This window comes from Ziziphus jujuba, chromosome 1 (assembly GCF_031755915.1).
Source record: "Ziziphus jujuba cultivar Dongzao chromosome 1, ASM3175591v1".
In the NCBI taxonomy this organism is placed as follows: Eukaryota; Viridiplantae; Streptophyta; class Magnoliopsida; order Rosales; family Rhamnaceae; genus Ziziphus; species Ziziphus jujuba.
In genome coordinates, this window is record NC_083379.1 from 45,567,202 (window position 1) to 45,594,351 (window position 27,150).

The 27,150-nt window shown below is 37.5% G+C and overlaps 3 protein-coding genes across 3 annotated transcripts; all 3 read right to left on the reverse strand.

Moving 5' to 3' along the window:
• Positions 1-702: 702 nt before the first annotated feature.
• Positions 703-8,549, reverse strand: LOC107409192 (pleiotropic drug resistance protein 1). The gene is made up of 23 exons (XM_048472556.2): positions 7,944-8,549; positions 7,414-7,534; positions 7,208-7,296; positions 6,980-7,064; positions 6,722-6,881; positions 6,480-6,556; positions 6,189-6,242; positions 5,991-6,081; positions 5,591-5,892; positions 5,203-5,484; positions 4,782-5,098; positions 4,530-4,690; positions 4,321-4,424; positions 4,076-4,232; positions 3,781-3,986; positions 3,361-3,693; positions 2,614-2,904; positions 2,446-2,529; positions 2,193-2,326; positions 1,824-2,051; positions 1,564-1,735; positions 1,229-1,483; positions 703-1,096 (listed from the first exon to the last, which is right to left on the reverse strand). The coding sequence occupies exons 1-23, from the start codon at positions 8,267-8,269 to the stop codon at positions 836-838; spliced, it is 4,290 nt and encodes a 1,429-aa protein (XP_048328513.2). The 5' UTR covers positions 8,270-8,549; the 3' UTR covers positions 703-835.
• Positions 8,550-10,581: 2,032 nt separating this feature from the next.
• Positions 10,582-14,606, reverse strand: LOC107409333 (uncharacterized). The gene has a single exon (XM_016016771.4). It carries the CDS (start codon positions 14,112-14,114, stop codon positions 10,929-10,931), a length of 3,186 nt encoding a protein of 1,061 aa, XP_015872257.3. The 5' UTR covers positions 14,115-14,606; the 3' UTR covers positions 10,582-10,928.
• A 1,877-nt stretch (positions 14,607-16,483) lies between these two features.
• On the reverse strand, positions 16,484-18,834 carry LOC107409214 (molybdate transporter 2). The gene is made up of 2 exons (XM_016016652.4): positions 18,618-18,834; positions 16,484-18,345 (listed from the first exon to the last, which is right to left on the reverse strand). Exon 2 carries the CDS (start codon positions 18,310-18,312, stop codon positions 16,879-16,881), a length of 1,434 nt encoding a protein of 477 aa, XP_015872138.3. The 5' UTR covers positions 18,313-18,345; positions 18,618-18,834; the 3' UTR covers positions 16,484-16,878.
• Between the last annotated feature and the right edge of the window lie 8,316 nt (positions 18,835-27,150).

The following is a 27,150-nucleotide window of genomic DNA, read 5'->3' on the forward strand; positions in this document are numbered from 1 at the left end:
TCTTCATTTCTTTGGCTAGCTATGGAAATGCTGGCTGTTGGATTTACTAACCAAAGAGATGTAATGGGAGGATATGAGACGACAACCTTAATTAAGCAATCCAACCCAGATTCAAGATCCATGCTCTCATATAAGATTTCCCATGAAGCTCTAACATCCCTACAACTGACTTCATACATCTTACCAACATGCTCATCATAAAGCCCTCAAAAAACAAAGCACAGAAAAATTACTGTAATCTTTTCCACTGATTGTAAGTTGTGCTGATACATTCAGAAGAAGTTGGTTTTCATCCATCACATGTATATCAAATTAATTACCAAATATACTGGAGTTAGAGTTGGTGATCTGAATTCTTGTTGATCTAACCGAAAAGCTCGCGGTGCGATCCATTTAGTGAATTTATTTTATTTGTCCGATAGGCAGATAGGTATGGACCTTTTTAATTTTTAAATTTATTCCGTCCGTACAATATATATATATATTTTCGGGGGTTTTTTCGGATGTAGTAGTTTTGCAGTTCTATTTGCTCACCTTTTTGTACCAATATTAATAAATAAACAGCTTTGCCTCTCTTTATCTGTGGTTTTTTTCCGTTAAGGGTTTTCCACATAAATCTATGTGTGCTTTGTTTTATTTTATTACTATCGTTTTTGTTCTACTTTTCATAACAACTGGGATTATCAAATAACAGAATACTTTTCACTTTATTGTGGTCAACTTTAAAAATGTATGTTGACAATGTACAAGTACATATTGGATTTGGTTGACATACCATATAGAGTTAAAAAAAAAAAAAAAAAAAAAGGTAACAAATATAAATAAAAACAAATTTCTATCGCCTTTGAAAATTAAACGCCTTAATGGCAAAGGCAAAGATGAATGCAAAAAGCACTGCAATACCAACAATCACAACTGCAACCACACCCAAGAAGTCATGTTTGAATCCAAAATATCTTCTCACGAAGTCTTCTACACTTTCACCGGTGTCATCAAATGTCTCCTTAATATCTCCAAACTGTGCTGCAACCATTCCATACAACGTCCATGCCACCGGGCATCCCCAGTAGTACCATCTCCACCATATTGGGATCCTCTGTCATTGCAAATTAGGTAGCCAAACAAAGGAGACCCAAAAAAAAAAAAAAAAATGGTACAGTAATTAGTATCAATGAGCACAAAAATGTTTATGGAGCAGAAACTAATGAGGGACACGTAAAAGTCTTACAGTTCGTGGGATTATGAATCCCGAGAAGAGATTAAATATTCCGTAAAAGAAAGAAGAAATAATGGAGGCAATATGGTGGTTTGGTGTCACAGCCACAGCCATCATGCCATAAAAGGTGAAGTACAGCAATGTGAAGTACAAGAAGAACAGATTCCAAAAGAATTTGCCGGCTGTCCATTCGAATCCAATCATTGCATACACAATGACACCGTAGACTACAGCTTGTGAAAAGATATATGGAATCTCAATCATCGCCTGTCACAAGAATATCAAAATAAAATTAAAAACAAAAATAGAAAATTAAAAAATATAACGATTTATGCAAGGCCATTTACCTGTGCAAATGCATATGGCAAGTCTGAATACATCCCAGCAGCTTTTTCTCTGTAGAAAACTGTTCTTTCAACGGCAACCACTGGTTGCACTGATGCAGAATTTTGGACACCAAGGAAGAAAACAGCAGCATACATAGATCCCATAGCATTCATCAGATCTTGTTGCTTGCTCCTGCATTTGGGAAAAATAAGTGTAAACAAAATGCAAAGGAAATTGATTAACATGGTTTAAACAAAGCAACATCACTAAATTTGCTCACCTCTTGGTGCCGAGATCCCAGAACACAGTCCCAAACATCAATGCTATGAAGGTGGTGAAGAAAAATCTTACGGCGGTGTAAGGTGGGTTGCGCCAGTAAGACAAACGTTGTTTCCAAAAGCAAGCTATACATTGGGTGAGAAATGATCGTGAGTATCTGGTGGGGAAATGTAGGTCCTTCGAACCAGGTGCAGGGACGCTCAGTTCTTTAACAAGTTGCTTGTTTCTCCTGTAACCATATCCCACGCAAAAGTAGAAGTAAAGCAACAAGCTCATAATCATGGCAATGATATTTCATCATTTTTTCCTCTCAAAATTAGTAAATTATTTCAACAATTCAAGCTGGTTTTATGAAGATGAACAAACTAACCTGTATAATTCTGAATTTCTGTACACATCAGCAAAGTCAATTCCTAGAACCATTTCTTGTGCTGAACTAGAAACTTCCAACATCCAAGTTGCAGGATTATATCCATCTGTTATTTTACTGACCCCTTCAATTCCCTTTTGATCACACATGAGATGGACATATTTTTGAGTTCATGAAAGTAATCAATCACCTTGAAGGTTATGGTAAATGTCAGATATATTTCAACTTCAGATTAAGGTTACTACATGCATACCTCAAAATACTTGATTAGATGGCAAGAATGATGACCCAATGGCCCAACATATATTTCTTGTCCTCCACGTTTCATTAGGAATAGCTGAAACCAAGTTAATCACAATTTAATGTATCCATCAAACCCACAAACAAGCATCAACTCTTCTCTACTATTAAAATTCTCTACCTCATCAAAAGCTTCAAATATGTCAATGCTTGGCTGATGGATGGTACACACAACTGTTCTTCCAGTATCCACAGTGTTCCTAACAGTTCTCATGACAATTGCAGCAGCTCTTGCATCTAGCCCTGAAGTTGGCTCATCCATGAATATTATAGAGGGATTGGCCACTAACTCCACTGCAATGGTTAACCTTTTCCGCTGCTCGGTTGAGAGACCACTGACACCAGGCAACCCAACTAGTGCTTGTCTCAGTGGGTTGAGTTCCACAAGCTCCATCACTTCCTCAATGAACATCTGTAACCATACGTAGGCATCAAATATCAACAATACAAACATACAAAAGCTACTCAGGTTGTTGACTCAAACCCTATCTTTTAAAATTGTTCACCAGTCACTTTCGTGACTTTAAGATAGTTCACCCTACTTCATATTGGAAAACTTGCTCAGCTTTTCCGGAACAAGACTTTTAAATACTGAAATATATAGATTTAGTAAGAAATACTGAGGCATTGTTGAGCTCCTGTGGTCTTCAACTTCCTTGAGGTTGCCATACTAGATAATTAAGTCAGTTTATAAACAAGAGATAAACCAAACTTGAAAAGAAATTCAGAACTGCAAGTTGAGCTGAAGACAAAGTTGACTGAACTGTTAAATTTGACATGTTCTTCCCTAACCTGGCTTTCTACAGTTATGAACTCCATTAAGCCCAAATAAAAATATATATATATACACATATATATATACACTAACCTTTCTTGTCTCAGAATCAACTTCTGTTGGTAATCGGAGCCAAGCTGAGTAGAGCAAGGACTCGTATACAGTAACATGCGGTGAGTGGATGTCATTTTGCTCACAATATCCAGAAATTCGTGCAAATGTTTCTTGCTTCTTAGGGTATCCAGAAATTCTGATATCCCCATCAATATATCCACCAGTTTTCCTACCAGCCAGGACATCCATCAAAGTTGTTTTACCAGCACCACTAACTCCCATCAAAGCAGTTAAAACACCTGGCCTAAAAGTGCCACTTACACCCTTCAGGAGAACCAATCTATCATCTGCAACACCCTGACTCCTCATTTCCTGCAGGATTGGTTCAAAATTCAAGCCGTGTTATTTTAGTGTATATTTTGTTTCCAAGATACTCTAATCGAAGAAAACTAAGGTCACCTGAGGCATGTCCACAGAATATACAACATCATCAAAGGTGATGGAATGGGGTTCAAATGGAAGAATCATTCCTCTTTTCTCATTATGATTCCGAGTTCGGTGACTCAAGCTTCTGTCTCTTTGTGCTAATTGAATGGATCCCCCAGCTCTGCCCTTCTCATCGCTGCTTTCATCTTCTGATTTTACGGATCTTGACTTCCCAAATTCTACAAAATCAATTGTCTTACGTTAGAAAAATCACCTCTTTATGTTTATTAATGAAGTTTTTAAGAGTGGATGTAGTAGAGGTACGAACCATTGAGGAAAGAGAGAGCAATAATGGTACCAATGTTGAAAAGTATCATAAATCCAAGCAATGCCCCCGCACCAAGCCAATACCAATAAGCATCTGTAAAGAAACCGCGGCTCTTCAAAACTTCAATCCCTAGAGGTTCTGTTGAGTTTGGCAGGATCTTTTTGCAGAAAAAACAGACTCAAATATAAGATGATTGTTTGGAAGGAGGCTCAAAAAACAAAAAAGTACTAATTCAAAATACTTACACGTCGCCACTTGTTCCCAAGGAACTCGTTAACTAGTATTGCATTCTGGCCATACATCATAGGGGAAGCCCAGAAACCCCAAATCCACCATTTCTTAACATCATCTGTCAGCAATGTGAAAAGAAATGAACCAAGCATGAATTATTTTCTGCTGTAGGAGGAGAAAAATGTTTTTGTCTTAATGACTTTGCGAACTTATCAAATTGTACCTTTAGACAGCACAAAGCCACCCAATGCGAAAAGTGCTAGCAAGGCAAAGGACCCAAAAGTGTTTGCAACAATCATGTTCCTACCCAATGCTGCAATCAATTTGAACAGCGCAGAGGCCATCTGGTTTACACATAGTAGCAGAAGATATTGCTTAAACAACCTGCAGGGTGCAGAATATGTATCCCTGGTGAAGTTTGAACATGCAAAACAAGCCTTTGTCTACAACAACTTAAATGTTTTTAGTTGGTTACCTTTCAACATTTGGATCAAATCCAATAACATAATACGTAAGGAACACCCAGACTGCAACCTCTATAAATGCGATAGGGATCTTGAGAACCCATGCTGGAAGAGCATATGCCCATGAAGGGTAGAACAGGAGGTTCCTCTGCTTGTAAAAGACTGGAAGCTTGGCAATGGTCATGGAAATCTCTGACATTCCGTTAAACATTACTGAAACCACAGTATAGAACAAAGCACCTGTGTAAATTTGTCCATCCTCTACAGAATTGTCAGGCATCTTGGTTCTTAGGAAGACTGTCATGGCAATCAGTGCCATTATTGCAATCTACAAGGGGGAAAAATACATATATGTAAATATTAAAAACGAAAACTTTGAATAGTAAACATGAAACATTTCAATTAAAATCAAAGCATCGTTAGGGAACCCACATGGAAAATCTTGAAGATGTAAACAAAGGAGTTCCTCTTCATAAGCAAGTATTCTCTTGACATACAAGCTCTTAAGAGTTCCTCCTTATTTAAACCATATTTTTTGGTTGTCAAAGCAGCTGGGTGGTTCTTGCTCTTGTCAAATGGAGCTGCAAGCTCATCTCCTACTTTCCTTCCCACATGGAATGATTGGAAAGCCTCCGCAAATTCCTTGACTGTGACAAAACTGTAAGGCTCCTCTTTTCGTACCCAATACTGCTCCTGATCTTTTCTTGATGTCACCTATGAAAAATGAAATTATGCATATTACCAATTGGCATACCATAGGTTGGTATTCATCTCTCTTTTAGAACAAACAAGAAAAACCAACTATATTTGTATGTCTTACCTCTTGAAGAAAGTCAGCAACACCTTTCCTCTCAGGACATTTAAAACCCATGGATTCAAAAAAATCAAGAACTTCTTCCCGTGGACCCTGGTACACAATCTGACCATCGGAGAGGAGAATCACATCATCAAAAAGGTTATAAGTCTCTGGTGCAGGCTGGAGCAGTGAGATGACAGCAGTCCCTTGAAAAATATGAACATATTGCTTGAGTGAATTCACGATTTGATAAGTCGTCGAGCTGTCCAAACCAGTTGATATTTCATCCATGAACAGCGCCTTTGCTGGTCCAACAAGCATCTCACCTATGATTGTATCGTACCATAAGAAACATACAAATCATTAACTGTGCAGGGCAGAAAAAAATTTGTTGTGCATTTATGTGAGTAATAGAGTTCTTTACCAGTTGTAACGCGCTTCCTCTGTCCCCCAGAGATACCCCTTATCATTTCATTCCCAACCATGGTATCAGCACAGACTTCCAATCCCAAAACCTGTAATTAATCTCATTCTAAATTATATAGAAACACAAGGAAACTGTTTGATTCTTTCTTAAAAACTTAACTATGGTAATCGTATAATACTATTCAGCGATGTTTACCTTTAGAACATAATCAGTCATCACATTTGATTCTTGGCCTTTTGTTGCGGCTGCCTAAAGTAGCCACCGGAAAAAAAAAAAAAAAAAAAAAACAACAACAACAACAGCAACAACAAAAAAAAACCATGTAAATTGTCAAGTACAGTTAAATAAGATTGTAAACTTGAAATTTTTCACACCAATAGAAAAGAAGTTTTTGTTTTTGCAGTAAATGTCCCCTGAATCATGATCACAAGTTGCCCATCTAGTCTACCATTCTTGAGAAATAAACTCATGCTTCTTTTTTCTCACCTTCATGTAGATATCAATATCTGGATCAGGCTTAATATTAGCCGCTCTCTCTCTTCTAGACAACTCTGCTAGCATTTCTGCATATTGTCAGATAAAAGAAATGAGATGAGTAATATCTGTACATGGAAAAGTACATCAGCAGGCCTTTTGTTATGCCCTGAAAGTTGTATTTTTTTATTTATTTATTTTTCTTTTATTTTTTTTTGCAATTTGCGGAAGCAAGATTGTACAAGGGAACCAACCATATCGGGTTCCGACTCCTTGACATCTTGCAGAGAAAGCCAATGTCTCTCTCACTGTCATTTCTCCAATATGAACATCATGTTGACTGATGTAGGCTGCAGTTCTCTGCGGTACAAACTCTTTCATGCCCTGCCCGTTATAGGTCACCCTCCCACTTAACTGATTCACAAAAATTTAGGTTTTTTTCGAAAAAGTTAGAGAATACAGACACTATTTTATAATCCAACAAACAAATGGAAGATAGTTAGTAAATTCACCTTTAGTTCGGGGTCAAGCTTTCCTGCCAAAGCTAACAAGAATGTGGTCTTACCAGAACTTGGAGGACCCAATAGCAATGTCATTCTGAAAATTTCATATTTAAAAAATCTGATTAGTAGATGCTCTATACATTCCATAGTTGAACTTGAACAAAGAAGAAAAAATAATAAATAAAATGAATATTTTTCTAGGAAAAAAGATAATAATAAAAAGAGCGATTTACCCACCTGCTTGGCTTGATGACTCCACTCACATCGTGAAGAAGAGAAATATGTTTCTTTCTACTTGGAAGAATATGAAGATAATTCAAGAAACTCTTCAAAATCAATGTTAACAGAGTACTATGTGAGAAATAATATTCAAATAAAAATAAAACAAAATAAAGCACATTGTACAAGTCAGTGATGGTCAGAATTAGAATGATTGTTTTTACCTCGAGTATGTTAACAGTGAAGTTGAAGAAGCTAGGCAAAGCTCTGCCTCCTACATAAGCCTCTGCTTCTACTTTCAGATGCTCATATCTCACTTCTATTGTTGGAAGATCAATTCCAACTCTGACATATTCACCAAAAAAAAAAAAATCCATCAAATTATGGTTTTTTTTTTATAGGAAAATAAATAAATAAATCATACGAGTTAAAATTATAATAGCAATAATAACACATAAAAATAACCTACTCTTTGTGCTTGGTTTGATAAAAGTGCCTATACTTTTTAGCAATGTCACCATAAACCATAACATCTTACCATATCATATCTCTTTGTTATATTTTCAGGAAAGTCTTATATTCATCATATTATGTACATATATTAATATGAATTTTATACTTATATAAAAGAGAAAAATCGCTTCCCCTGTTTGGTTACACAAAAATTATTAAGACCAACAAGAAAAATCCATCTTAATTGGCATATAATATTTACAAATGTAAAATGAGATTAGGGAGGAGAATTAAGTCTTACCTATCAATACGATTCCTGAGCTTGAGCAAGAAATTCTCATTATCTTCCTCTGCAACTTTAAGTAACCTCTCCATCAACTCCTTCTTCTCTTGAATTCCAAGATTATTCACATCAATTTCACTGGCTTCGCCGTGAGACGAAGTGAGTATTCCTTTTCTGAGACGATCATAAGTAGGAAGCTTCTCTAGAGCTGCCCATTTAAGAGCTTCTTCATCATCTTCGTCCCGCGACGACATCGAGAATATCTCCATAGTATTGGTCCTCCATATGGAAGAACTGTTTCTTCGTAAACTACTAGCAGCTCTGTAAATATCACTGCTCTCCATTTTCAAATCTCACTGAAGCTTGATACTTTTATACAACTTGAATAAACCCATCAACACCCTGAGAGTTCTATATATATTTGTATCACACTCTTACAGCCAAAACAGAGCTAAACCAAAACTCTGTTCCCTGCAACGAGATCTAAATGCCCACCTAAAACCCAGAAATCTTTTTTCTTGAATTTAAAGAATGTAAACAGTGATTTCAGATGGAAAAGAAAAAAATAGATAAATAAATAAAAAAGCTTGGAAGTGGAAACGTGTTTTCTTGGACTTACTTTCAATCTGGATGTCATGCGATAAAAGAATGTGATATATATAGAGAGCGAGAAGTAGCATTCTGTCAAGCTTAAGGAGATTTCCCATGTTTCGTCCTTAAAAAGTCAAAAAATAATGTTGGCGGGGACATTAGTTTTATTATAAATTATGTTTACCGTTGTCATGATCATAGAGACTCTTTGTTTGATTTTTCAGAGTAAAGTTATTGTTTGAAAGTCATTAACATTTATTTTTCCTTACTTAGGACTAACGTGGATGGTTGTGGTTGTTGGGTAAGTTCCTAAGGTCTAAATTACACTTATCAGATATACTTCTTATTTTTGACTGGCCCTTTCATTAGAAGGTGTCAAATTTTTTACATTTTTTTCCCCCCAAAAAAACATTTTAAAACTCTCAAACACCAAATTTTGAGAGCTAGTAAAGTATTAACCACGTTTATTAATATAACTTTTTGAGAGCTAGAAAAATATTAACCACCTTTATTAATATAACTTGTTTTCAAACAACTCTGCCAAATAAAATTTATAAAAAAGAAAAAAAAAATTACTTTTCATTATCTAAGCTTTTTTTTTTTTATCATTTACAATAATTTTCACCTTGATATTTCAAATCCATAACCTTACTTGATCATTCATTATTTAAGTTAGGATTAATATAATTTTACCCTCAAATTATGATATGCTTCTTATTTTGTCTACAAAACAATAAAAATCAACACATTGTCTTCCAAACTATATAATATATTCATATCAGTTTAGTCTAATTATGCAATTTTTTCTAATGAATTTAACAAAATTAGTAATAAACACTCATCAAACTATTTCCAAACAAGATTATATGACAGTTAATTTCATCAAATTCATTTGTTGAAGACCTTTCTTTCTTTCTTTTTTGTTAATATCTATCAAAAACGTTTTATTAGACCACAATTTGACGAGAACAAAAGTAATAGTTTGATGAGAACAATTTGACTGAATTTTATACTTTGGGAGTAAGTAAAGTGAAAAAGTTGTTATAGGCGGGTGGGGAAGGGGTAAAATACATAGTATAAAAATCTTTAAGGTGTATAGTTATCATGATTATGATTTTAAAAGTATGGAAAAGGAAGAGACTTTGGATTTATAAGTACAATTACAATCATAATTGTGGGGGTAAATTGAATTACTCCAAAGCTTCCCATAATTTTGGTAGTCAGGAAGGTTTCGCAAAATCCCTAAGAATCCTTATCCTTCTTTTTAATATTATTATTTTTTTTTTTTTTTTCAACTCTACAATTTATCAAAGCCTACAAAGACAAATATATCTGAGATATATACAGCTGGGGGAAGATAAACTTGGGTTTGAATGCCAATATGCTAAGGTTCATTTTCTTTGCAATATCTTGTTCTTCATCCTCTTCCACGTTGCAAGTGTGACCTCTTAAAATTCTACTTACTTGCGTATTGGCTTACCTCATAAGATTAATTATCACATTCCAGAAGTCATGGACCCTGTCCCATCCTTCTGTTACACAAAATCCTCCCATTCAATATTACGCAAAATTTACTGCATTTTAATATGATTCGCAGGCACATTTTCAAAGAGGCTCATGATGGCTTCATCATCTGACCTTAATTTTATGCCTAATAACGTGATTAGTGGTCTTGACACTTGTTATTCTATCCTTTTTACTCCTTATTCAGAATTTTCAAACCACGTTGCGGAATTTGTGGAATTGGTCAAAACTTTCATGTAGAAATTAGAAATGTCGTCGTTTTAGTTAAAAAAAATTAGAATTAATTGTTCGTGGAACCTTTTACTTTTAAGAAAATATCTAGACGACAAGAAATTGATACAAGTACACCTCATGATAGTTACTTGCAATTTGCTTTTTAATGCCAAGCAATCATGTAGAATACATATGATGTCAGGTTTAAGAAAACTTTTGCAAAATGTCTAATCTTCTGGATAAAAGCATGTAATCAAGAGGATCCAATTAGCTTTTTCCAAATGATAATTTCCATTCCCATCATTGAATCATAGTATATAGTTTCGAGTTTGAAGCAACAAACAAAATCCAGCATTTGATAACAATAACCATATTAAATGCCGAAAAACATTATAGCATTTTAAAGTTTAGTTCTGAAACCCAGACTCTTTAAACTCCAGAGCTAGTTGAGTTTTAAACTCCAGGGCTAGTTGAGTTTCCAAATGAAACAAAAATTTACTGCAAAAATATCCTATATATCAACGTAAAATGGACAAAAGCATTCAGGAGAAACTTTTCTTGTTTAATTACTCTTTCTAAAAGGCCAACATCTTATAGGTAACAACAACCGTCCAAAATAACACCAAATGCGCATGCATGTTTACAACGGCTCTGTAATTTCAAAAGGACTCCACATCATTCCACATCGTGCTCTTTCTCATGTGTAGAATTGCCATTGACACCTGAAACAAGCTCAGCTTCAAATGCCTGGGAACTGGAAGGCAATCTCTCATACATTCTGGACCCTAAGGGAAGAAGCCGATATTGCCCCACAGTTAGGGTCTGGCTGAGCTTCTCATAATTCCATCTCTGCTGAATATAAACTGCAACTGCAAAAAGAATTGCTGTCACAGGTATAGCAACATCCCCAAACTTTGAGTAAAAATCCCTACTTGGGTTCGCAAACTCGTAGTCCTCAGCAAAGTACGGATTGAGAACTGGAGCTCTAATGTAATCATAAATATGTGGGAAAAGTCTAACCAGTGTGATTCCAATGAAATAAATCTTTCTAAGTGGTTTACAATCAATCTGCCAAATAAAGTTGCCAATGATTTGTGGGAGCAAGAAAAAATCGTGGACAAGACCCACATACTCCTCCAGCTCAGTCTCCCAATCCCGCATATGAGACTCTGCTCTAGCAAAATTAAATCTTGTTGCCCAAATAGAATTCTGGCTGGTCCTCGTATTATGAACAATTAGAACAATTATGAACCCAACTAAATGTAAAGTCAAGGTTGTCAAGAATACCCGCTTATCGCTAGGTACGCGATGGGGTTCAAGAGGAGCTCGTGTTAGTAATCTAATGCGAGATCTCCATACCTTCTGACAAAGCCTTAAAGTCAGTAAAAATGAGACCAGAACAAGAAGTTTCACCGCATAATCAAGTATCTTGAACCACTGACTGTTCTCAAGATCATAAGCAGATTCATAAGATTCTGAAGCTTTCTTCTTGAAAAGAGCTTCGGCTCCAGTGACAAGAGGAAGGCTGTAACCAATGGCTTGGACACCTAGCATGACAAGAGATATAAAATGAACAGAATCTGGATCATGCTTGATGTGAAACAGTTGGCTGGAAATGCAAGCAATTGCCAGTGAAAGAGTCAAAATCCGGAGGATTCCCTCAATGCCCCTACGAGAGAGGATGTCTTCTCGCTGCTTCCTGTACATAATTGGAAGAGTCTGGAACTTGACTGTATTAAAACGGAGGGGGTCATCTTCATTTCTGCGGCTGGCTATGGAAATGCTGGCTGTTGGATTGACTAGCCACCGAGATGTAGTGGGAGGATATGAGACAACCACTTCGATTAAGCAATCCAGCCCAGAGTCAAGATCCATGCTCTCGTATAAGATTTCCCATGAAGCTCTGACATCCCTGCAACCAACTAGATACATCTTACCAACATGCTCATCGTAAAGACCCTCCAAGAAAAGAACAGAAAAATTACTGTAGTCTTTTCCACTGACTGTGAGTTGTGCTGATACATTCAGAAGAAGTTGCTTTTCTGTGTATTCAGCCTTTGTATGGTAAGGAATCTCCTCTTCTGTGGTGGAACCATTTTGCGCAGACCAATAGCGCCCAAACAAGGGTCCAACTGAGAGAATTTCCATCTGAATATCAATCCTTGGAGATTGGGGACTACGAGGATCAGGAACCGCTGACACATGAAGGGTGAGATCTTCTGATAAAAGAGAAAGACTAACTTGGTAAGCTTCAGTGTCTTCCAGTTTGGGGAATGTCAGCAATGATTTCTTGATAATAGTTCGAAAACTGAAGGCTGTGTCCCTTTCTAAAATGGCACCAGCAGAATTGATTTTTGTGTAACTGTAATAAGGATTGGAAGCTTTGAAATAGTTCCACAGTTCAGTGGGCTGCACTAGCTTTTCAAATGAGAGAGGAAAGTACGACGGACTACTGTTATTGATGCTGGAAAGAGTTCCATAAATAATGCTTCTTTGCTTTATGGAAAACGAGATAGGTACATACAAACAGATCCGAGAATTGCAGCTACTCCCTGAGGCATCAACAAATCCAAGGCAGCCAACCATGCAAAGCTGCCCACTGGTAGACTTCCAGAATCCCTCAGCAGCAACAGTCATGTTGCTGAGCCCAGACCTCTTTCCTGCGGTATACAGATTCTCCAATGGTGAAACAGCTCTAAAAACAGCCGAAACTCTCGCAGAAGTGGCATTTCCCCGTGCAGTTGTTTGCTCACATTTAATATACTGCATATGAAGTTTGACACCTTTAAAACTGCCATTTGTTGCTTTAATCTCTTTATCCACCTCAAATGGACCCAAATTACTGCAAAAATCACCTTTGCTATTGCATTTCCAGTTTGGCAGAACAGTGAAAGCTTGGTCACGAGTAATCTCTTCAAAGATTTCACAGAAACGCAACCCCTTATAGATACTGATGCCACTATTGAGAAAGCTGTCATTGTTGTATGGATAAGGATCGCATGCTTTTGAAACAATCTTCTGTGAGGCAAACTCATAGTTTGCTGACTTTCCCAACTGGGATGATATATGAACTTCATCAAAGTACTTTTCGTTTGATTTTGGATTTAGACTTCTCATTTCCCCTTGGATTGCTCTGTTGGTCAAGGAAAATGTCATCGGATAGCGAAGAACAAGCAGAATTCTATCATCCTGCAACAGAGGAAGCTGGTTATAATTTGCATCAGGAGCTTTCAACCATTGCCATGGATCAGCAGCGTCAGATTCCCGAGCCGGCAACATTGTACTGCCCAACAAACACATCACTCTTTCCCCACCATTTTTCTTGGACTCAGTGTAAATCCCTTGGAAAGAAATTGGAAGTTGAGAATGACCAGGCCACATTTGAAACTGAGGATTTCCCCCAAACCCGTAATCTGTAAGTGTGCTGTCTAGAGTTATGCCCATGATCAAGGACCCACTGATGCTTACTGCCTTCTTTGATCGACGGGCACGATCAACATCCAAAACCCAAAACGAAACCAAGTTCAATGGAGTACGGTCAGCTGAGATGTCAATTTGAACTTCTCTAACATCAAAGGGCATGAGTGGGGCCTTACCATCATCCTGCCTCCAATCCCCATTCACAAAAAAGAGCTCTTCTTTAATGCTATAAATTCTGTTATCTTCAGGTTTCAGTTCAGAAGCAGAAGATAACACGAAACTACATTCTTTCTCCACTTCGTTGATTCGGTCATACTTAAAAGATTCTTGATATTCACCTTTAATTTCAGCTCCTCCTCCTCCCAGAAATGAATCTGAATACCCCAAACCCAACAACCCAAACACAGTACAAAGAACAAGAGCCAAAGTTGCAATATTCATGATCCCAGACGTCTAAATGTTAATTTGTTCAAGATTTCTCAGCTACCAACTAACTAAAAGCCACAAAAACTTCCAACACCCAATTGCTCTATCTCAAAATCAGTATCAATAATGAAAGTCAACCCCACATAGACAAACATAAGGACATTCTAAATCGCATCTTACATGTAACCATGAAGCAGAGTCGAATAAAAGAAAACGAGTACTAAGAGGTTAAATCCAACCTCTCATAGTTAATGCGGAGGGTAGGCTGTGAATCCTATTAAAAAAATAAAAAAATCAAGTTTGATAGTTGGAAAGAGAAAAAACTAACCTGAAATTTCTCCGAAGCACAAAAATCCCAGTTGGTGAAATCTGGATCTTGGTGTTTCTGCTCAAATTGTGGTACAAATTTGGATTTGGATCATTGTGGGGAAAGAGAAGAGAAAGTGAAGTGGAAGTGGTTGTGGGGCAACAGTGCAATGACTTCTCTAAGTCTTTGCATTTTTCTTCCCCCAACTACTCTACAAGAGCGTGCATGAACAACATGGAAAAAAATTATTTTCTTTGTTCGACCATAAATAAATTTATCATTTTGGTTCCCCTTCTTTCTATCAACAATTAAACCCAAAAAAATAAATAAATAAAAAGTTGACAAAACCAAATGCTAATGGCGTCTTTCGCAACTTTTTTTTTTTTTTTTTGTTTTACCATTCAGAAGTTTGCCAAAAAAAAAAAAATATATATATATATATATATATTATCTTCTTCTATGCATATTCATAATTCGACACAAATAAAAAAAAAAAAGAAAAATTAATGGGCACGAGCTCTAATGGCGCGTTGATGATCGGTTTGACAAAAGAGTGAGGATCGGATTCTTTGGGAATTAGGAACGTGTAGGGACAAATTAGTCATTGTACCAAGTTTAAAATACGGATTTTTCGTTGTCTGAAATTGAAAACTGCAGAACCATATTAATTACAAGAAATTTTATTGTCCCGATATTTTCTTTTTTTTTTTCTTTTTCCGAACTGTCCCAATAGATTCGGATGATTTTTTCTTTTTTCTTTTTTTTTATCTTTTTTGAAATATAGATTCGGCTGAAATTAGACTAGTGAACGTTGACCTTGACGCTTGAGACACAAAAAAATCCATTTTGAATATTATAAATTCAAGGGCTGTGCTATCTCTAAGGTATGAAATAAAATTAACGTTTTTTTTTTTTCTAAAAAAAATATATTTTAAATTAACCTTACATGACATGAGGAGCCAATTTTCAGAGCACTGCTCCCTCCTTTCACAAAAGTGAGATAAGAAATTTTCGGGATGATTAATTGCTCATCTCATCATATTTTTATTTTTTATTTTTTTTTCTGAAAACTCACCTCTCTTCATATATCTGTTATATATCTTAAATTATTGTGTGGTATTTTTAAAATTTGTCACGATGATTTATAATTTTTTTATTTTTTGTTTCAAAAAATAAATAAATAAAACTCAGCCCTGAGATTAAAAACAAATCATTTAACAAGCTTAGATAATAAGATATTAATTTACTTTATCTGGTGTAACATTTAAGGGATAATTAAGGGATAATAAGATATTAATTTACTTTACCTGATATTAATTTACATTACCTAGTTATATGAGATTTTAGATTATGATCTTAATGTTATTTATTAATCTTATATAAGTATGAACGATCTTTGAATTTGGTATCAATGTAAGACCATCTCTCAAGTCGTTTTATTATTTTTCTTTTTATTTTATCCATATTCCCATAATATAATATTGGTAGGTGGGCGATTGAGATTCAAGTTATTGGCAAAATGAACGGATGGGCCACCAATAAGCAAATAGAAAAAAAGCCGTACCTTACAAGTAACAAATTCAACCTCAACCCAATCACAAACAACCAGGCAACTAGCAAGGATTCCTTTGTCCACAATTTATATATCTATAAATTACATGGTAATTCCCATTAAATGTGAAATATCTCCCATCAATAATTATAACCCTTCAGTCAAAATCTGATTTGAATAGTTAGACAGTTGTATGAGATGGCTTAAGATTGTTTTCAACTCTATTAATCATTCTGTAATGGAATCACCTCAAGCCGTGCATAACACGATTATTCTTTCTGTACTCAATAGCTCGTTTGTGTCTGGCAGTTTGTACAACTTTGTCTTTGATTGAAAACATGTTATGTTAGGCCGGTTCCTCATGTGCCTACGCCGAGGAAATCTCGATTAAAGCCCAAGTAGTTCGTCGTCAAACCAGCCATTTTCCCTTTCAAAGTAATAGAGAGATATTTTCTCTAGTTAAATTTCTATCAATGCAATTAAAGAACCATCCCTTCATATTAATTTGCAGGCACTTCTTTACCATTTCGTAACACCTCCGTAGTCCTTACGTCTATTACTCTTTTTCTCTCGGGGCCCCCAAGTTCATATTATGGAGATAATATCGCTAACAAAGATACAATCGAATTTCGGAGTGGTGAACTGAATGTAAAATCACTTACTCAGTTACAATACAACTATATTTGTTGGGGTCTCTTTATCGTTTACTAGAGCCCAAATTTCAGAATCTCTCCACATTAGCAGTGAACTTCAGGCAAAAATCCCATGATACTTCAGTCTGACCAAAACCCACAAAGAGGAAAATGGCCAATGCAGAATCAGAACCAATACTGAGACTGTCGTGTGTGTATATATATATATATATACACACACAAATACACTACATTTTCAGCCTAAACAAAAGAGCAGCGCAAAAATCTTTATTGGATTAAGCTAGTTTCATCTTCAATAGACGATTTATTGGTATGTCTAAGAAACCCAAAACTAGAGAACTCAAATTGCCTCAACTTGAGAAACAAAAACAGCAAAATCCCACATCCAAATCCCAACGCAGCACTCGACCCTGTTAGTGAAACAGCAGCACAAACCAGCATCACAAAAGACTCTTCCTTCGAGTTCATATCTCTCGAAGCCATTGCCAATTCAATCCCAGCAAAAAGCAAAAGCACACCGAGAATCCCAATAGGGAACTGGTTCAAAATACTCACAAAAGAGTTCCCAAAAAACAATGCAAGAACCAACTTCCCCATCCCAAGAAACACCACTGACGCGCCACTGCGGCCACCAAACCGGTACTGGCCGGCAAGTCCACCGGCACCGTGGCACACCGGCATTGCCCCAAACCAGCAACCTACAAAGTTCATGATTCCCACACTGATAGAAACGCTCTTCGCGGATGCCTCACGTTCGGGGAACAAATCACCGGACAATTTGCATACTGCTATCACTGAATTCAAGATTGACAATGGGATTTGCGGAATAGCCCCGCGAACAAACCCAATTTTCCAATCTTCCCAGGTGATGCTCAACATGTGTATCTTAGACGGACCGAATTTGAGCTCTTTCAACACCGATGGGTCACGAAGAAAACAGAGCAACAACCCAAATAAGAAAACCAGAAGAGCCGCAGGAACTGCAGACAAAATTCTCAGTCTTTTATGTACACGGCGACGAGATCGAATACTCAAAGAGTCACCAGGACGTTCTTGGGAGTAGTCCATGCTGTTATCGATGCTATCACCGGCGCCGCTAGTCAATATCAGGAACAGAGCAGAGCAGAGAGCCACAACAAGACCATCGAGACCGAGCCAAGACCGAGGCGAACCCGATTTGGAAGTCACCAAATCTTGATTATAACGGATATATTTGATGGCGGTGAAGGCAAAGGAGAGACCTTGGGAGAGCTGAACACCACGAACAACAGGGAGGGGAATGAACCGGTAAAAAAACGACATGAGTCCGGTGGCTCCGAGGAAAAGGAGCACGGCAGCGGTGGAGAGTCCGGCGGTGGCTATCTGAGCGACGGTGAGGTGGGTTGACTCGGCGATGGCGACGGCGGCGATCGACTTCATGGGTTGGACGGGCATGGGGACGCCGAAGAGGAGGCCGGTGAAGATGTTGTAGAGGGCCGTGAAGATGAGGGTGGTGCTGAGGTCAAGATTGGCGACGAGAGTGAGGGCCAAGACTATGGGGATGTAGGTGCCGAGATCGCCGACGGCGCCGGAAAGTTCAGAACAGAGGCTGGTCTTGAGACGCACGGTGGAGGGAAGGAGGTAGGCCCACCGGCGATGAGGAAGGAGTGGAGTAGTGGAGGAGGAGGAGAAGGCGGCGGCGGCGGCGGTTTGGGCTTCCATGGTGAAGTGGAATGAGTGGGGTCTGGATTGGAACTGCCGGCAGTATAAAAAAACCCAAAAAACAAAAAATAAATAAACCAAAAAAAAAAAAAACAACAACAACAACAACAACAACAATAAAACTCCGGAGTACCAACTCCCTCCTTCAATACCCTATAGACCACAAACAATTGGAATGAAATTTCTTCGATATTAAAAAAAAATAAAAATAAAAATAAAAAAATAAAAAAAAAAATTTGTGTGTTGTGTATAGTACTAAATAATAGTAAACGTATTAGATGATTAATAGGAAAATCATAGCATACGTTGGTAAGAGTGTTGTCCAATACTAGTGTCCAAGGTACTTCTCCATTACTCCAATTCTTTCAATTTTCTGATTCAACCAATGCCTACAGCATTATTCGTTTGTTTATTTATATAACTACACAAACCTATTATTACAACCATTATTCTCCCGAAGTTGTGCAGCTTTTGTTTTGACTACATCTTAGCATATAACCATTATCGGTGAATATTAATTTGTATCTAAATTTATTTATAAGTAATTAGAATTGTTACCACAACATTTCATATATTAGCATGTAGGAGAAGATATTTGTATAAGCCCGCTCCTGCTTACTATCGTCTACAAATATATATATTCATGGACAAGCAGGATCCAAGTTGGTGGTGCTGGTTTTAGGCTATGAATGGTTAGCCAGTCTTAATCTATAGCGTCAATCTTCTCCAATACCATTAAAAGTCATTAGCTCTTCAATACCATTAGAAGTCATTTGCAGTCGTGGAGCCACGTTATAGGGTAGTGGACCAGGGCAGGGCCCCTAAGCTTTTAAATTAATTTTTTTTTTAAGATATATGCTACTACTAAAAAAAAAATTAAACAAGCAGTTGAATAGTTTTCAAAAAATTCAGATAATAATTCTTTAAATAGATTATTGACCCCTCTAACTAATCAGATGTTTACTATTTTACGTGCATTATTATCTTTTACATATTTTTCTAAATCATAAATTAAATGTGTTTAATAAGTAGACATTAATACATTTTTTTTGGGGCTAATGCATCAAGATCTAAGTGATAAGTATTATTGTTTTTAAAACTTAATAGAGTCATTTTTAATTTTTTAAATGATTGGTATCTTAGTTAGTTTTATGTTTTTTCTAAACAGTACTTTTTGTGTTTTAGTATTTGATTTTTGTCGGCATCTTTAATTTAACTAAAATAATTAAACATCCTATAACATTGCTATTTGTACTTTAATAATCTATCCAAAATAAAGATTCATATAAAATTAAGCTTTTTAAATTAATGAATACCAAGAGTTTAAAATAATAATAATAATAATAATAATAATTAATTAATGAAATTTAGTGTTGACATTTTATAACGTAAAATTAGTACAAGAATATAATAATCAACCCAAACGAAAAAAAAAAAGGGGGACCATTGTGTCTCTATCAATCGGATAGAAAGTAAAAACACATCTTAGCAGCAAAAGAAAAGAAGACGGAGAAGTATACGAAAGATAAAGAATGAAAATGTCCCACTATTATACATTTGTTGAATTAATGTTGGTTGAAATCGAGCCATAAGGAAGTATAACTGCGCCTCCTCACACAAGATTGTTTGGACTTTGGAATGTCTGCTATTTGTAGTCTTGGTTATCTCCCTTGCGTTGGCATAGTTCAAGACCTTTCTCTTTCATTTTAGAACTTACTACTTTGGCAACTCGAAATTGTATACCCAATCAAATCTAGGGATGCATATTAGTTACCAATATTACCTGAATTTCCCAAATATGATTTGTTTGTCATTGTTATTATTATTATGGAGGTAGAAAATTTCAAATTTAAAATTATTGTACGAGAAAATATATAATTCTATATGTCTAACTTAAAATTAGATAAAACAATAATTTTTGGTCGAAGATGCATCTCTATTTAGCTATTAGCAAATAATATGAAGAGGTTAAGGGGAAAGAAAGTTGAAGCTAGCAAGTTGAAATAATAAGACAATGGTACCTTGGATGCTTCTAATCTCTTGGAGATAATTAAGTATGTTCAGATAATGATAAAATTAGTGAGAATATAATTTTTTTGAAAAAGTAATAATTTTTTTTATTTAGATATTTATTGTGATGTGGAAAACTATGGACCTAGGGAATTAAATTCCCACCAATATAAAAAAACATGTAGAAAAATTATTCAAACCTATAAATGTGTCATTTTGAGAATTTTCAATAAAATAACTTTAAATTTTTTAAAGAATACATATTTATCCTTAACTTATTATACAATATTAAATTTAATTATTTACAAATTCCAATTTTTTTGTTACTTACCAAACATACCAAGAGAAAATTAATTCTCAAAAAACTAAATTTTAGGAAACTAAATTTCGCAATTCAATTTTCCTCTTAATTTTGACACTTTCCAAACGAAAAAGTAAATAATTTGAGGAGGAAAAGTATAATTTCAAGGTTTTTGGATTAAAAATATATTAAAAAGTTAAATTATTGTTCATCATTAATGATAAACGTTAATGGATTTTACTAATAATTAAAGTTAGTAAAATCTATCAATTGTATTTTGATAACATATGAATCCCACTAATAATGATTTTTTAATTATTATAATAACATTTTCTTTTTTTAAAAGCATACGACTAGGAAGCTTATTAGAAAATATATATATTTTTTTATTCACCAAAAAAAAAAATATATATATATATATATATATATATTATTTTTTAATTTTCCTCTGCACAAGAATTCTTCTTTATATTATTTTTTTTTAAAAAAAAAATCTTCTTTATATATAAATTAGAATAACACAATGTTTATTTTGACAAGAAAATAACACAATTTTGGTTAGCAAAATAGTTCAAATCAAGTGTATCCATCATGTGGCAAAAACAGACAAAGTCGTCACACTATCTCTCTCAGTCTATGTGAAAATTGTTGGAGGAGGGACTCCTCCTCTCTCATCATCTTCTGGTCCATTTTATGGTGCTCAGAGTTCCGAGTCCATTGTAGGCCAAGAGCTGAACATTTTTTGCAAGGCTGACCATGTACTTGAATTTCAAAATGAGTTAGGGTAAAAAGTAAAAACCTAATGGGAATCGCACTTTGTGCTAAAAGGGACTTTTTGTTAGCTTTTTATGGTTTTTTTTCTTCTTCGTTCAAACTAAAATGATTCTTAATCCTTGTCATTTGTCTAAAGTACAATATGCTCTACATAGAGACAGCCTTGTCTTTGCCTTTATTTGTCTTTAGATGTTCAAAGATAACATGAAGATTTTATAGTTTTCTTTGGTTAGAGCATCAAGTTTTCAATTTTTATCATAAATATGCTATATATCACCTCTACCACTCACTTTAAATTTGAAAGATTCAATTCTCCGTTAATGGAGACAAAATGAAGAATAAAGGACTGTTGCCCTTGTGACTTTACTTATTTTGTGCCATTTTGTTTGTTTTTCTTTTTTTTCTTTTTTTTTCTTTTTGTTTTTTTAAAAAAAAAAAAGAAAAGTAAAATAAGATAGTGAAAAAATTGTATATTTATTAAATAGTCAATAATACCAGAGTTGGACATATTTGTCAATTTTTAAATACTACTTTTATTTTTCTTTTGAAAAACAAAAAGTTATGTGACTGTTTTTCGTTCACTAAAAAAATAAATGGCATTAATTAAATGATTGAACAAATAAAATAATGTAACTTTATTAGGCATCTCATATTTAATTAAATAATTTTTCTAAATATGATAAAAAAAATAATTTTATAAAGTATATATTACTCCTAAAATAGTTTCACATTAAAAAAAAAAAAAAAAATCAATGACTTAATCTCATAATTTCAACGGAGGGTCATTTGGGTCATTGAATAAACATGAGGACCGAGTATAAAGACCAATATTTTATTTTGTATTATTAATGTGGACCATACCAACCCATATCTAGCCGTTGCACTGCCCTGTGTCACGGACTTGTTTGTTTACCCTTCAAGCCGTGCGGCCTTAGTTGCTATTCCGACCCTTTGTTGCAACTAAGTAAGCCTTTTGCCCACTAAAAGAGAAAGCTAAGCAAAGAAAGCTAGAGCACAAAGAGAGATTGGGAGAATGAAAGTATATTACTTGAAAGAGAGCTTTACAAGTATAGATGAGATTTCTTGGATGGTTTGGCCAAATGAGGCCTCCACCTATTTATAGGCATACAAAGCTTAATCCTACGGCTATAATTGCTTTAATCCTACGGTGGAGAATGGTTCCCACCTACTCCCACCTACTTTACATAAAATATCTAAAGAAACATCTAGAATGGATATGTACATGGTTTGGCCCATTGTAAGGCCCAAAATAGGCCCAAAGTGGATTATAAGGCCCATAATGGAGAGAATGCTCACCAAGTGTTTGATGAAATGCTTTAACCGTGACATTCTCCCCCACCTATGCCGTCGACGTCCTCGTCGAGCTTGCTTCATGGAACCTCTTGATATGATCTTCAAATTGCCAAAGTGCGATAGCAGGTTCCCAACTTGCGTCGCTATCAGGAAGTCCCTTCCATTTCACCAAGTACTCATGACTCGGATGGTTGTCCCTTCCACGAACTACTCGATCAGCTAAGATGCTCTCCACATCCTTGTCATATGTGTTGTAGACCCCTATTGGTGCTCGCTTGGACTCCCCTCTTGTTTGGTCTTCCTCATCCTTGTAGTATGGTTTTAGACAACTCACATGGAAGACCGGGTGAAGTTTGAGTGTAGGAGGTAACTCCACCTTATAAGATACCTTGCCCACCTTCTTGACGATTGGAAATGGTCCTTCGTATCGACGAACAAGGCCTTTGTGTAGTCCTCGGGTAGACTTGTGTTGGGATGAAAGGATTTTGATGAACACCAAGTCTCCCACTTGATACTCCACGTGCCTTCTTTTGGCATCCGCCCACTTCTTCATCTTCTTGGTGGCCTTATGAAGGTACGACCTTGCTAAGTCCACTTGTTCATGCCAACCTTTGGCAATCTTGAATGCGGCAGGACTCCTTCCTCCATACTTGGTAACAAGTGTTTGTGGAGTGAGTGGTTGTTGCCCCGTGGCTAACTCGAATGGACTTCGATTGGTGGACTCGCTCCTTTGCAAGTTGTAGGAGAATTGGGCAACATCTAGCAGTTTTGCCCAATCATGTTGATTGGCACTCACAAAGTGCCGTAGATATAGCTCTAATAGCGCATTAGCTCGCTCGGTTTGCCCATCTGTTTGTGGATGGAAGCTTGTAGAGAAATGCAACTCCGAGCCCATGAGCTTGAATAACTCCGTCCAAAACCTTCCGGTGAACCTTGAGTCTCGATCACTTATAATTGATCTTGGGAGTCCCCAATACTTCACCACGTGCTTGAAGAATAGCCGTGCCGTCTCCTCAGCTGGACACTCCTTTGTCGCGGCAATGAATGTAGCATACTTGGAGAATCGATCAACTACGACTATTATCGTGCTACATCCCTCGGACTTGGGTAAGCTAATGATGAAGTCCATGGAGATGCTCTCCCATGGTCTCTCCGGAGTTGGTAGTGGCTCCAATAAACCTGCGGGTTGTCGCTGTTCCACCTTGTCTTGTTGACAAACAAGGCAGGTCTTTACATACATTTCGACATCATCCCGCATTTGTGGCCAATAATAGTTGGTCTCCAACAAAGCTCTCGTACGCTTTTGCCCCGGGTGGCCGGCCCATTTGGTGTCATGGCATTCCTTGATCAAATTCTTCCTTAGGTTGCCCCACCTTGGTACGTAGATGCGATGCCCCTTAGTGTAGAGAAGGCCGTCCTCAACCCAAAACCTCTTAGTCTTGCCCTCCATGGCAAGTTGTAGGAGTTGCTTGGCCACAACATCATGGTCCATGCCCTCCTTTAGTAGGTTGGGTAGTTCCCCTTGGAACTTGGTTATCGATGCTAGTTCGGCTTTCCTACTTAATGCATCGGCAACTACATTGGCTGTACCGGGCTTGTATTCGAGCTTGTAGTCGAATTCGGCAAGAAAGTCTTGCCAACGAGCTTGCTTGGGGCTTAACTTCTTTTGAGTTTGGAAATAGCTTGTGGCCACATTGTCAGTCTTTACCACAAACTTAGACCCCAGCAAGTAATGTCTCCAAGTGCGCAAGCAGTGGATGATGGCGGTCATCTCCTTCTCTTGGACCGTATACCTCCTCTCCGTGTCGTTGAGCTTGCGGCTTTCAAATGCGATTGGATGCTTTTCTTGCATCAACACGCCCCCTATGGCAAAGTCGGAAGCATCAGTGTGCACCTCGAATGGTTTGGAGCAATCGGGCAATGCCAACACGGGTTCCTTCATAATAGCCTTCTTCAAATTCTCAAAGGCTTGTTGGCATTGGGTGGACCAACTCCATGTCTTGTTCTTCTTTAGCAGATCGGTGAGTGGTGCGGCCAGGGCAGAATACCCTTTGATGAACCTCCTGTAATAGTTAACAAGACCAAGAAAAGATCGCAGCTCACTCACCTTGGTTGGAGGATCCCACTCTTGGATGGCTTTCACTTTGGCTTCATCCATGTGCAGCTTGCCATCCTTGATCTTGTGGCCGAGGAAATACACCTCATTGGTTGCAAACGAGCACTTCTCTCTCTTCACGTAAAGCTCATTATCCTTTAGAACCTTGAACACAATTCGTAGGTGGTGGATGTGCTCCTCTAGTGTCTTGCTATAGATGACAATGTCATCCAAATAGACCACCACGAATTTGTCCAAGTAAGGATGGAAGATCTTGTTCATGAGAGTGCAGAAAGTGGCGGGTGCGTTGGTGAGACCAAAGGGCATGACGAGGAATTCATATGCTCCATATCGAGTAACACATGTAGTCTTTGGCTCATCACCCTCCGCAATTCTTACTTGGTAGTACCCCGACCTCAAGTCAAGTTTAGTGAAGTACCTTGCTCCTCCAAGTTGATCAAACAAATCGGCTATCAACGGTATAGGGTACTTGTTCTTGATGGTAACCTTGTTAAGCGCCCTATAGTCGATGCATAGCCTTAACGAACCATCATGCTTCTTTTGGAACAAGACGGGTGCTCCATAAGGTGCTTTCGACGGTTGAATATAACCGGCATCCAAAAGCTCCTTAAGTTGTCTCCTTAGCTCCTCTAGCTCCGGTGGAGACATGCGATATGGTGCTTTTGCGGGTGGTTTTGCACCGGGCTCCAACTCGATGCAATGATCCACCTCCCTCCTTGGTGGAAGTTTCTTGGGTAGTTGTGGTGGCATGACATCCTTGAACTCCTCAAGGACTTGGCTAACCTCCTTCGGTGGCTCCTTGGAAGTAACTTCTTCTTCCTCGCGTAGAGTAGCAAGGAATGTAGGCTCTCCTTTCTTTACTCCTTTCTTGAGTTGCATGGCGGAGAGGCGGTTGGAAGTACTTGGCTTGTGCATGGTTGGAATCATGCAAGGGCCTCCCTCCATTATACACACCGTGTTGTAGCGAGGGAGTGGTACCACATTGAATTGCCTAAGAAATTCCATGCCAAGTACAATATCAAAGTCATCCATAGGAGCAATGGAGAAGTTTACGTTACCTTGCCAAGTGCCAAGGTGCAACTCCACGTTACGGGCCATGCCATCTAGCGGTTTAGCCTCCGCGTTCACCGTTTTCAACCACCCTTGACCTTTGTCGAGTTTGAGACCAAGCCTCATGGCCTCCTCCTTCCTTACGAAGTTGTGAGATGCGCCGGTGTCTACCATGACTTGGGCATCTTTCCCGTTGATACGTGCCGCCACGTACATTAGGGAGTTCTTCGTATTGTTGGTTGGGATTGGACTAGCCTTCAGTGAGTTGAGGAGTTGTATACAACCCATTTGCGTGTGCTCGTGAGTTTCCCTCTCCTCGAGCATGGCACTTAAGGACTTCCTCTTTGGACAATCTCTAGCCCAATGGGGACCATCACATAAGAAGCAATTTTCTTTCGGCTTGAATTCGGGCTTACCTCCTTTCTTCCAATCTTTGGTTGGTAGTGGTGGCCTTCTTGGAAACTCGTTACTTTGGGGAGTTTTATGGAATTTGGCTCCCCCACCTTTAATATAATTAATCTTAGGCTTAGAGTTGGAAGACTCACCTTGCCTAAATTCGACAAGCGTTTCAGCCGTAGTGAGGGCAGTGGAAATACCTTGTACTCCCCTTCGTTGAAGCTCTTGGCATGCCCACGGTTGCAACCCATCCATGAAGTTGAAAAGGAGATCCTCCTCACTCATGTTGGGAATTTGGAGCATTAACCCGGAGAATTGCTCCACATATTCACGGATGGAACGTTGGTGCTTCAACTCCTTCATGCGTTTCCTAGCTTCATTCGCCACATTCTCGGGATAGAATTGTTTCTTCAATTCACTCTTTAAATCTTCCCAAGAATTGATAGCGCATATGCCTCTCTTCATTTCTTCATGCTTTCTACGCCACCACACCGCAGCAAGATTAGTAAGATATAGGGTAGCGGTGTTTACCTTTTGCTTCTCGTCTTGGAAATCCAAGGCCTCGAAGTATCGCTCCATGTGCCACATGTAGTTGTCCAACTCCTTTGCATCCCTTCTCCCACTAAACTCCTTGGGCTTGGGAACATCTACCCTTGGAGTAGAGACTATTTGTTGGGTGGTGGCCGTGCCACTAGTTGCAGCTCTCTTGCATAATGCCCAATCCTCACGAGTCTCCTCTAAACTCTTCTTAAACTCATCTAATTTAGTTTGCATAAGGGACAAGGTTTCAATTACCTTTGTTTGGAAAGCTTGGCTTTCATGACGCCATGCCTCGGTGTTGGCCTCGTTGGTGTCTTGCATGGTACCTCTAAGCTCC

Bases quoted from the DNA above. Each gene is read 5' to 3' on its own strand.
- LOC107409192 (XM_048472556.2), bottom strand. From the start codon at position 8,269: ATGGAGAGCAGTGATATTTACAGAGCTGCTAGTAGTTTACGAAGAAAC. The intron at 5,485-5,590 runs GTAAGACATACA...CATTTTTCATAG, and splicing joins TTGCTGACTTTCTTCAAGAG to GTGACATCAAGAAAAGATCA. The intron at 2,327-2,445 runs GTATGCATGTAG...TGTGATCAAAAG, and splicing joins ATCTAATCAAGTATTTTGAG to GGAATTGAAGGGGTCAGTAA.
- LOC107409333 (XM_016016771.4), bottom strand. From the start codon at position 14,114: ATGAATATTGCAACTTTGGCTCTTGTTCTTTGTACTGTGTTTGGGTTG.
- LOC107409214 (XM_016016652.4), bottom strand. From the start codon at position 18,312: ATGGAAGCCCAAACCGCCGCCGCCGCCGCCTTCTCCTCCTCCTCCACT.